This window comes from Bemisia tabaci, chromosome 10, assembly GCF_918797505.1.
Source record: "Bemisia tabaci chromosome 10, PGI_BMITA_v3".
Classification (NCBI taxonomy): Eukaryota; Metazoa; Arthropoda; class Insecta; order Hemiptera; family Aleyrodidae; genus Bemisia; species Bemisia tabaci.
The window spans coordinates 31,425,425-31,437,977 of NC_092802.1; the positions used below are offsets into that span (position 1 = coordinate 31,425,425).

Below are 12,553 nucleotides of genomic sequence, written 5' to 3' on the forward strand. Positions count from 1 at the left end.
GGCTGAGGAAGAACGCCGCAAGAGCCTTCAGACGTTGCCAAGTTTCCTCCGAAAAAAACCGAATTTACCGGGAAAATTATGAATATTATTTTCCAAAATTTTCAGACAATTTTGTTCGCAATTTAGTCTAAAATATCTGACAATTTTAAGGAAAAATACGTATGAATATTGTCAAAAATACATGTTTTATCAGGGGAAATTTGGCGACTCTCGAATGTTCATACGGCGTTCTTCCTGAGCACGGCAGTATAGGTGCGAGTTCACACCCCCTCGCGAAACGGCGCCCCCGGGTATCGCGTCCGTCGAACCGGGGGGGGGAGGGGGGGGGGGGGGGCGAAAAGTGTCGCGAATCGCGGCGGCGGGAGCGCGCGGACCCCGAAGATGTAATACGTGAACCGAATGCAAATCCACAAAAACTCTTCCTCCCCCCTCTCCTCCACCCCCTCTCCACCCTTCCCCTCCCCCCACCCGGCGCGGGGTACCCAACTCGCGACAAAAACACCCTGATTGAATAATAAACACATTAGCCGAGCGCGATCGGATTGAAATGTAAAACACACCCGGCAGACGACAGGAAAACAGTTTATCTTTGTCTTCGCCGCGACGGTGAGGCAGAGACAGCAACGGCGGCTCCTGACTCCGGGAAATGAGGATGCTCCCGAGAGCGGTGTATGAGTCGAGGGAAAACGTCGTATCATCCCTGGGATGTTGCCGAGTTTCCGCTGCGGGAATGCGGTTCTTGCGTGCGTTGAGTATCTGAATAGGAAAGGCGCGGACACTCGGACAGGTCGAAATGCACAGAGAAAAAACAAGACGACGGTTCCAACGTTAAGACGTTGGAGAGCGTTCACCGTGGCACCTCGTCAATATGTAAAAGTGGATTTGCGCGGACGTTCCGGGACGTTGGAACACCTTTTGTCTTGGTTACGATAGAATATGCCCGAGTATTATGATTCCGATCGGTCACAAAGCTCACGTACTGATCGCAACCGTGTCAGGTCGGGTTAAGTTAGGTCACGCAACTAAACTAACTTAACGGCAAAGCAGGAGGTATCACTCAAATTGAAGGCACCCCGATCTTGAATTTGCACACACAGGTACAGATTTGCACAAGTTTTCCCTGACCCTTGCAACAATTACCATTTAGTATTAATTAAGGTCGCGAAAAATTCAAAGCGAGAAGTAATTCCGGGACGTTGGAACACCTTTTGTCTTGGTTACGATAGAATATGCCCGAGTATTATGATTCCGATCGGTCACAAAGCTCACGTACTGATCGCAACCGTGTCAGGTCGGGTTAAGTTAGGTCACGCAACTAAACTAACTTAACGGCAAAGCGGGAGGTATCACTCAAATTGAAGGCGCCCCAATCCTGAATTTGTACACACGAGTATAGGTTTACACATGTTTCCTGTGACCTTTGCAAACCTGATACGGCATTTTCCCTTGGCAATCTCTTAAAATTGAAGAAATATGATGTTACGGTTGTAGGAAAAAACAAAACGAAGGTTCTAACGTTAAGACGTTGGAGAGCGTTCACCGTAGCAACTCGTCAATATGTAAAAGTGGTTTTGCGCGGACGGAAGAGAGCGCTGCAAGACGCTGTTGAACCAAACGTGGAGCGTAACCTAGGAAACATACATCTATCTAAGAAATGACTTGTCTTCATAGAGTAAAATATAGGGGTCATTATGAAGGGGTACTTCGTACCCAAAGATTTTTCTAGACCTACGACGACAAAAAATTTGAACTATGCTTGAAAGAGTCATTAAATGAAAGTACGTTGCAGAGTTTTAAAACGTAAAGATATTAATTTCTCAAAGACAAGCCTACAGGCATTGTCAAGTAGTCGATTCGACAACACCCGAACGCCCATACGGCTATCTTACTTATCACAGGGGTGCGCGGCGCGTTGCTTGGCCGGGTTTTGAAGGCACGCGGAATAATACATTCGAAAAGACGCATATCAGAATGCTTAAATTTATACACTGTCAAGTGGTCGATTCGACAACGCCCGAACGCCCATACGGCGTTCTTCCTCATCACGGGGGTGCGCGGCGTGTTGCTCGGCCGGGCTTTGAAGGCGCGCGGATGAATACATTCGAAGACGCCAAGGATTGAGCGGCATCGGGAGGGGAGGGCGGTTCTAATAACATGCACCATTAGTTCTCATTACTCGGCCGGAGCCCAGCGTCCTCGGGAGGAGAGGGAGGGGGTGGGGGTGGGGGAGGGGGAGGGGCTCGAGGCGCGGGTTTGATTAAAGCCCGACGACGCGATGGAAGACCCTGTGACACCACCGCCGCCGATTTGGCGCCGATCCTTCGACGGGTTTAAGTCGATCTCGCGGTGACCCTTGTCCTTGTTGGTGTCGGTTCCGTCCGCTAGGTGGGGTTGATTGCGGGGGTATGATGTCGACGCGCTTTTGACGGGGATAACTGAGATCTACGATATTCGCGTGGGTATGTTCTTGGTGCTCAAGGGTGTTCAGTTTTTTTCATTTTGGAAACCCCTGATAAAATCCTGATTTTTGACTGCTAAATCCTGATTTCATGACTGTACCAAATCTTGATCTAATCCTGATTTTTTGCGGGGAAAAATTAAAATATCTGCATAAGCGTTTGAGAAAGCAGAACTCTTAAATTAAGTTCTAATGATGAAAAACAAGTGCTTTTCTCAAATCCTGATTTTGCGACCGGTTTTTCCGCAAATCCTGATGAAATCGGCATTTAAATCCTGATTGGCCTTAAATCCTGATGCTAGACACCCTGCACAATCACAGTCGTTCCTTAAACAACTCCTTCCCTTAGGAAACCTCATACGGTTTACACTGCGGTTAAAGGAGTTTTAAAGGAGCCCTTAATGCCCCATGGGGTTTAAAGGCTGTAAATGGATTCTCACTAGTTGTGAAAATGATTTTCCATAGCAAAAGGTACACAATACAAAAGAGAAATTTCTTACTTGGGCCAATGGCGCTTGGTGATAGGCGAATGGCAGCAGATGGCGTCGTATTGGTCAGCCACCCACACGATGAGGATAATGTAAAACGCTGTCGTCGTGTCGTTGAAGAACTCCGACATTATCGCCTCCATTCCTGCGCAGAACAAGGAATAACAATGACAAATTGAAGAGAGCCAACAAGGGGAAATTCCCGATCTACCACCTCCGATCGGGCTGAAATTTTTTCTACGGACACTTCGGGTGAATAGGTCAGGTTGGCAAAATTTCATGAAAAATAGAATCTTGAAATTTCACGTGTAATATTTCATGAAATTTATGAAAGATATTGAAAAATACCGGTTCCTTTTCATGTTTTACAAATTATAAAACTTGTGAAATTCCTCTATTTGTGTGTGTTTGAGTGCGGGTTGCGTGCTATAGCCCCTGAAAAATATGAAATATTTCACAGCCTCGTGAAATTTCATGAAATAGTTCACTGAAATGTCCAATCTTTCATTTCTTTCTTGCGTTTTATGCCACCCTGTCGGTGGTCACTGAATCGTATTATGATTATTGATTCTTGTCGATCAGCTGAAAATTATAGGATCTGTCCAAACAGCAACTTTCTACGTTCAAAATTAACCGAGATATGGCGCTTTGAAAAATTCGATTTATAACATCTACCGCGGTAGTGACACCCTTGGTTTCTTCCACCTTGCTTTCATCCGAAGTACACGTTGAGTACCCAGTAGAAATGTGAAATGTGAGTATTTTTGACAAATAACAGGAAGATTGAAGAAACCGAGGGTGTCAATACCGCGTTTGATAGGAATAGGATTTCCATACTCCCTACGTCTACTTTGTCTATAAATGCATTTATCTATTTTAACAATCAGGCTGCACCGAGCTGATATTGAAATTGATGGACAAAGCTATAGACAAAGAGGACATGGGAGTATGGAGCGATCCTATTGGTTGAAATGGGTTGTTTCTATAGACTAAGGGAGAAAATGAAGGAGTAACCATAGGGTTTCTCGTGATTCGCCGTTAGTTTGTCAATTACCAACCTCCTTTATCCATTGCAACCACCCGTTTCCACCAATACTGACGCGATAAGGAAAAACGCCGTATGAGCCTAGAGACGTTGCCAAATTTCCTCCGATAAAAACCGAATTTACACGGAAAATTGTTAATATTTTCCCCTCAAAATTTTCAGACAATTTCGCACGCAAATTAATCTAAATGAAAATTTCAAAGAAAAATGTGCATGAATGTCGTCAAAAAAACATGTTTTATCAAGGGAAATTTGGCAACTCTCGAATGTTCATCCGGCGTTTTTCCTTAGCACGGCCGAATAGGATCCCTCCGTGTCCTTTTTGTCTTCTTCGCCTATAACTGTGTCTATCAATTGAATCAGTGAGAACGAAAACACACCAACTCAGAAAAATGAAACTAATCAAGGCATACACAAAACTGCACAGTAGAGGAAGAAATTAGTCTAAGAAAAATATTTTTGGTGCCGAAATACAAGCACCTAAGGACATTTTAAAGGTCCAAGTTCAAGATGCGCTAACTTCAATGACCTTTATAAAAATTGACCGTATTTAATGGAATTTGAGCATTTTCGGGTTACCGAGTTGGTGAGTTTTCGATCTCACTGATTCAATGGAGATGTTGCATGTGTGAGGGATTTGCGACTTGACCATTGATTCTTATGTAAAAGTTCGTAAGAAACACGATGGTGCCACTGGTTTTCTCTGAAATCATCTCCCAAGCTCAAAAAAAGCTCTCAAAATGAGGCCAAAAAGGAGGGGATATCCCAACCTATCTTGAGAGTCCACCTCTACATCAAAACAAACTCTTAATGCAAAGATAGGGAGCTAATACATTGACACTTTCTTTGGGGACTCTAAAACTGAAAACACGGCAACCCTGCTAGTATTTGCTCCCTATCTTTGCATGGAGAGTTTGTCTTGATGTAGATGTGGACTCTCAGGATAGCGTGGGATATCCCCTCCATTTTGGCCTCAACTTGAGAGCTTTTTTTGAGCTTGGGAGATGATTTCAGAGAAAACCAGCGGCACCATCATGTTTCTCGCGAACTTTTACAAAAGAATCAATGGTCAAATCGCAAATCCCTCGCACATGCAACATCTCCATTGCAACCATCAGCCCGGAGGACGACGCATTTCGTCCCCGGAAAAATTCTCACGGGAGAAAAACGGAGCAAATCCGCGACCCTTTCAGCGCCGCGTTACATAAACCGCCTGCATCGGCACTCGCCCCTTTCAGCATTCCGCCGAGCCACCCCGCTGCCCGGCGGCAGCGGCGGGTCGCGGGCTGTTTACGTAAAAGCGACCGGGGGCACAATTGCAGCCGGGAAGTCTTAGAAAAATCCCGCCGCGGCGCGGGGGGGGGGGGGCGCGGGGGCGCTCGAGTCAAAAACGCCGCCGCCCCGCTCGGCGGCGGCGGCGGGCAACAGGGAAAAAATCAACGAAAACAATTGAGAGTTTAATTGGACTGAAGCCTCTCCGGGGATGCTGAGACACGCAAGGCTCGCGAGGCGGTGGGGGGGGGGGGGCATAATTGGGGCTCTCAGAAACTAATTATCTGAAGCTCAACTTGTCCCCCCCCCTCCCTCCTCATTACAACGCTCCTTCTTTTGAGAGTATCGTCGACGACATGAAATATTTCCCCTCCCGGCCCTGCACCTCCCCCCCACCCCCAGCTCTGACCCCCCCGCCCGATCCCATTTTTCAGTCGCGCCGATCCTAGCACTGCAGATACTTTTCTTAATTAAACTTTTTTTCTCCTTTTTATATCGCCTCGCCCCCCCCCCCTCGTTTGATCACTTCCTCGAATCTTTTCACTTCCGTTTCCGTTACGATTCACCAGCCCCCCCCCCCCCCCCCCCCGGGTACGGAGTTCCGTCTTGCTCTATGGTATTTTTATTTATTTTAGATACCGGCTCTCTTTGGGAAAGTGGGGCACTAAAAAATAATTGGTTCGTTATGTCGCGTCGCGTTTTGCAAAAGCGTCGATCGCGCGGTGCTAAGGTGAGATTTTTTTCCTCCCCCCCCCCCCCCGGGTTTTTCGCGCGCGGGTTCGCGATAGCGGGTCGCGCCTCCGAGTTTTACCGCCCTCTCCGCCCTTTTTATTAGCGAGGATTCGTCACTAGTTGCCGTTCGGATTGTATACAATTAGCGCGAAGAAGGAACTAGGAGGCGGACTGATGAGCAGTCTCCGGGATTGTATTTTAAGGAGGAACAAAAGGTATTTTCAATGGCTGGAGATCCAGGACGCGTTCAGCCGCAAGCTAATTAGTTTTTAAAAAGCTTGATTTTTGAACTTATGGACAGTGTTGCCGAGCTTGCACGTGATTACGTGAAATTTTGAGGCAGAAATCGGGGGCATCCTTCAGTAAATTGGACGACTACATTTTGCAAATTGGACGTATTTCAAACAAACGGAATTGTGTGCCTTAAGACATGTCTTAGTGCACACAATTCCGCCCTGAGACCTATAAGAATATATGCATAACAGGGCTCACGTCATAATGCACATAGTTTTGTTCGGCAGAAATACGTCCAATTAGAAACCACAATGGGTCAGTTGCGCTGGTCACAGAGTCATGTTTTGATCCTTTATTCTTGCAGATCATTGAGAAAAAAATAAGATCTATTCAAATAGCAACTTTTTACGTTAAATATTAACCGAGATATCGCGCCTTGAAAAACTCGATTTACGACACCATCCATCTCGGTAGTACATACCACTATACCGCAGTGGATGACGTCAAAAACCGGACTAATCAAAGAAGGATATCTCGGTTAATATTCAACGAAGAAAGTTGCTGTTTGGACTGATCTTATTTTTAGGTAACCTACAATAATCAAGCATTAAAACACAATTCTGCTACGAGCACAACTGGCCCATTTTTGGCTCACCCGTAAAAACACCGATGTGAGTGGGGAAACTAAAATCATACGTTTATTTTATACTGAGCCATAAATTGTAGTTACTAACTGCAAAACGTACACAAAGGAGAATCTGCATGAAGAAATTATATCACTTTATCTGAGAGTGCTAGATGAGCTGATTCCGCAGTATTTTTCATACTTCTTTTCTGAAATTGGAAATTGTGGGAAAATAGATTTAAAAGCGTGAAAATGTGCTGCCCTGTTATCAACTGACTATGTATCGCAATGACTGTCACAATAAAAGATTTGCCACAGAATTTAAAACATTAAATTCATGAAATTTCCCTGATTTCCCTGACACATTTTGGTGAAATTCCCTGACAATTTGACAAATACCAGATTTTCAAAAAGACATAGTTAGAAATAGTTTTCAGGCAAAATTTGTTGTTCGAAACTTCAACCCCACTTGAGAAAGCAGATGAAGGTGATTTGAAAATGTTTCCCTGACGTGTTCGTCATTTCCCCCTAACATTTCCAGGCTTTCACTGATTTTTTAAAATTCCCTGAAATTCCCCGGTTTTCCCGATATTCCCTGACTGTGGCAACCGTGCAATAATGTGAGTGGAAATGTCGGTCATTCCAGAGAACGCGCGGGCAATAGTTATTCTGAAACGTTCGGGAATACGAAGCACCTTCTAAGGGGTGGGCCACTCAGCAGCCAGCGGACTGATTATTGAAACTGATGGACACAACGATATACACAGAGTAAAACGATTAATGATACTAGTATAAGCAGTTGCTTCCGATGGACAGAGGAGGTAGGGCATAAGTAATAGACTAAGTAGTGGCAACCCACGAGACCCTATACATAGTTAGTACATTATGTTCACAATTTGTCTGTAGCAACCATCGGTTTCATGTAATTAGATCGATCCATTTTCGTACGCGTGGCTAGGTTATTTTGCTGGGGAGGGCCTAACCCCCCTATCACCGGGCGGTCTGGGGGATGTTAGTCCAAAATGGAGTCCCGAAGCTCCGCTCCATCGGAAGTTTTTTTTAGATTTTGACTATATTTGGAGACCTTTTGAGGCTTCCGTGATGCAAATTTTCCACTAATTCCTGCACATAAACGCGCTGTTTTAAGTATTTTCAGCTTAAAATACTTTCGAATTGTCAAAAAGAGTTTACCTTTACACTGCGACATAGAATTATAGTCGACGAAGATTTCATTCCACCAGATAGAATTTCCAGCGGGGGGGGGGGGGGGGGAGCAGATGATACTATTTTCCATTCTAGGAAAGTCAGGCCTCTCCTGGACCCCTCTAACTACATCCATGCTCATTTGAGGAGCTTAAAGGACAAGGCACATTCAGTGCAGTTTTGCTATTTTGAGAAACAACGAGTTTGAAGTTACGAAATTGCATGGATCTTTACGGCGGAAAGAAAATTCAAACTCACTTTCAGATGCTTAAAAATTGTAATTTGGGAGCGAATTGTTCCCAGAATATGCATTAAGACTAGTTTCACTCAAAACCATTAATATCTGAAGTTTTTCTAAAACTGCACCTATGCGCCTTGTCTTCCAAGCCCCTCCTTTCCCCTTTGTCTTTTTTACCTATGGCTTTGTCCATCCATCTCAATTATCAGCTCGCAGGGGTGGTGAACCCTTGGACCCCGCTAACTACGCCCGTATCCCCTTTTCTTTTGTCTAAAGCTTTGTCTATCCATAAAATACTTTTGGGGGAGCTTTACCGCACAAGAAAATGACTTAAAAGGTTAAAAGTTAAATTGTTTACTCACTTGCACATTTTTTTAATTATTTTTCCGCAGACGCGTTTCAGTCAGTACGGACCGAAACGCGTCTGCGGAAAAAAAATTAAAAAACGTGCAAGTGAGTAAACAATTTAACTTTTAACCTTTTTGTCTATTCATCTCAATAATCAGCCCGCAAGGGTGTCCCCTTCGACTCCACTAACCACGCCCACGTCCACTTTTCCTTTGTCTAAAGCATTGTCTATCCCTTTTGACGATCAGCCCCCAGGATTGAACCCGAATTTGAAGCCAAACGGGTCCAACGCCCATCAACGTCCAACGATACGGCAACGTCCACGTTCGCAACGGCGCGGCGTCACGTTACTCACAAGAGACGGGGGGCGGAGAAAGGGGTGGTCATGCCCTCTTCCACGGGAGCGGGCGAGGGGGAGGGGGGGGGGCTGCAAATCTGAATCAATTAGTCAAGCGACGAGTTGTTACAATCATCCGGAGCTACAAGCGTGGCGCTACCCATAGGCGCCAATTTACTGCTAACATCATGTTACCGCCGTTAAGCTCCCCCCCCCCCCCTTTATCGCTCGCACCTCACACACCGCGCGCATTTCCACCCGCTCCGTAAGGATCCTCAATCCGATCTCCTCGCAACTTCCGACTGGGCATGTTCGATATGATCGATAGTCGAAACATGCAGCTAATCGATCAAGCGATTAATCGGCAGCGACATGATCGATTGTTACGCGATTTTTTCCCTGGCGCCTACAATACTGCAAGGATACTTCGCGCATTGCACATAAAATTCGACACAAGACTGCAGGGATACTTCACGCATTGCGCGGACGTGCAATGCTTGAAGTATTCCTGCAGTCTTGTAGGCGCTAATACGCAGTTTGCACTGGCCACACTGTGCTTGACTCTAATGCTCAAACTCGTGGAGTCAGTGTTTTCCCACTCATTATTTTGATATTTTTTACGGCATTTTTTAATTCATGTTTTTGTCTTACTGATTTGACGAGTCCTTCATTTTTACCAATTTTATGTTTATGATTTGATTTGCTCGGTACTGGATGACCTGACAAACACGGTTATGCCCTCGTCGTTCGTAGACGAAGGAAGAAAAGAAGTTTTTGAAAAGTTTGTACACTCTGTATGGACTTTTGTCTTTTGAAATGATAAAAAAAAAATTATGTACGTAATATTCAACTAATTTTCTCTTTCTTTAAATGTTTATTAAAGGCCTCCTTCATTCCTTCTACCTCCCTCAATCACACTTTAAACCAGCGTCACATTTTTGAACTGCGTATAATTCTCGGTTTCTGAGTTTTTCTTCGCGTTTTTAATCTGCGAATCGTGTTTCACGCGTCATGTAACTTCAAACAAATGGATTCGCAAGTCAAAATTCGTTCATGGCTTAGTGGCCCATTATGCGTCAACTGAAGATCCAGGCAGATTCGACACAAGACTGCAGGGATACTTCACGCACTGCGCGGACGTGCAATGCTTGAGGTATTCCTGCAGTCTTGTAGGGGCTAATACGCAGTTCGCGCTGTCCGCAATGTATTTGGCTCTAACACTCCAACTCGCGGAGCAGTGGCGTGGCGTGTTTTGCGATCGATCGATATTTCCCCATTGGAAGCTATGGTAAAGAATCGGTTATGAAGGTGTTCGTTGCGAACACCCTGTTTATCGATCCTTTTCCATAAGATGAAATGACAGATCAATCGATAAATCGCGAAGCACGTCACGCCACTGCTAAGAATGTTAAGTTTGACAAATAAAATCTATTGACTTTTATATGGACGTATTTCTATCAAATGGAACTATGTGCATTACGACATGAGCCCTGAGACCCATAAGAATACATGCTTAACAGGGCTCACGTCATAATGCACATAGTTCCGTTTGATAGAAATACGTTCATATTATATGGCGCGAGAGAACGTTACTTGACATGACCTCAAATTTTCCGATAAATCGTAGACTAACACGTCGCTTGGCTGACAAACGGACGTAACTACGTATAGAGATGAGCCCGTGAAAGCATGGAATTATATAGACAGCAGGGTTCATCTAGAAGTGTAGTTACGCTCTTATGCGCGGAGAGCGACGAATAATCGAATGGAAGATTAATCGGATAGCTGTTTATCGATTGCTTTAATCATTTATTTGGGGCTCCATCAATCGATTAATATTCGATAATCGGAACATGCTCACTTCCGAGCCGCAGGTGTTAACTTTCACGGAGCCGAGAAAAAAGCGTTGACGCGTGACGCGTGTTTCGCGGTCTAGCGGCAATGGATCGAAGTTTCAGGTGTCTAAAACAGGAACGGAGGCCGGATAAGTCTACCGTGCTGAGTAGAAGCGCCGTAAAAGCATTCTAATGTTGCCACATTTTCATTTTGAAAATATTTGTTTTTGAAAAAATTTATGAATATTATTTCTTGAATTTTTCAGAGCTATTAGACCAAATTACGGACGAAATCCAGTGGAAAAATTGGAGGAAAAATATTCACAATTTTCCGGAATTTTCGTGATTTGTCGAAGGAAATTAGGCAACGCCTGATGGTTCATACAGCGTTCTTACTTAGCACAGCAGAGGTATCCTGTCATGCTGAGGGAGAACGCCGCACAGTGATCGAGTCACAAGGAGAACTCGGACAACATTTGGAAACTTTGAAAGGTCATAACTCCGTTCATAGAAAACTTTAAGACTTTAAAAGAGGTTCCATTGGTTTTCTCGTGAAATTTTCTTCTAGAATCACCCCTCAGAATTTAAAATGTGACGAATGAAAGATAAAAATTTGCAGTTTTAGACAAAAATTGAATGTCCGACTTCTCTAATTGATTCAATCCACTGTGCGCCGTGTAATCCTCCAGTTGATGTAATTTTTTTCTTTGGGAAAATATGCTTTTTCTGGGAAATTTGAAAATATTTTCTTTTGAATTTTTCATTGGACTATATATGCAATCGCATTTTGATGAAACGCATCTAAAAATTGGAAGGGGCAAAATATTCAATGCGGCTCTTGAAAATAAATTTTGCGATATCCGAATGTTTATATGAGGATTTTCCTCAGTGCGACAGTGTTCAGTGGCGAGGCGTGTATAATCGATTATCGATATTTCCCCATTTGAAGGTGTGGTAAAGAATCGATTGCTACGGTGTTGGTTGGGAACACCCTGCTTATCGATCCTTTTACATAGGATTAAATGGCAGATCAATCGATAAATCGCAAAGCACGTCACGCCACTGGCATTGTTGAGATTGGGATGGTGACGGTCTGCGGTACGCTTTTGAAGTGTAATTATTCGTCTTATAATGACTTTTACACTTTGCTGATGAATTTCCACTGTAAATCGAACTTCTCAGATAAGTTTTCAGATCTTGACGTAGGCCCTGTGTACACCGTGGTATAGAGCCGAAGTAAGAATTTTCTATACGAGAAAACAGCCTGAATGTGATTGCATGTTTCGTGTGTGAAACGATTGAAATTTTAGAAATTGTCGTAAATGGTTCCGTCAGAATGATAAGTTTTCTTGAATATCAAATGTCCCTGACTGTAATTATGCTTTCTTGGCACGATTTGGACCGAAAATAGAAACGCACGTGGTATTAAGTTTGAGGCGAGGAAAATAAGTTTGAATTTTTATTCATTCCTAATATCGCTCCTCTGACGTATGAGCGGGTCTCTATTTCCAAATGAACCCCAGAAAACATAGTATTATACGATGGACAAGGTTCACGTGGAAATAGAGATATGCTCTTACGTCAGAATAACGACGATGTGTTTAGGACAAATTTTTCACACTTTTTTCAGTTGAAAATATCCTTCCTCAACTATGAATTTTTTACAAGAGAAAGACGACTTGAATTCAAACTGCTCCCAGCTAAATTTTTCGCAATATGTTACTTGGTGCATTTATTG

At 43.9% G+C, this 12,553-nt stretch overlaps 1 protein-coding gene across 5 annotated transcripts in view; it reads right to left on the reverse strand.

Annotated features, from left to right (window-relative positions):
* The window catches only part of LOC109030888 (membralin), a 113,718-nt gene that overhangs the window by 74,382 nt on the left and 26,783 nt on the right, over positions 1 to 12,553 (reverse strand). For all 5 annotated transcript variants that reach the window (XM_019042090.2, XM_019042089.2, XM_072304907.1 and 2 more), the window contains exon 10: positions 2,959 to 3,091. In XM_019042090.2, coding sequence (XP_018897635.2) covers positions 2,959 to 3,091 — 133 coding nt within the window. The remainder of the gene's footprint in view (positions 1 to 2,958; positions 3,092 to 12,553) is intronic.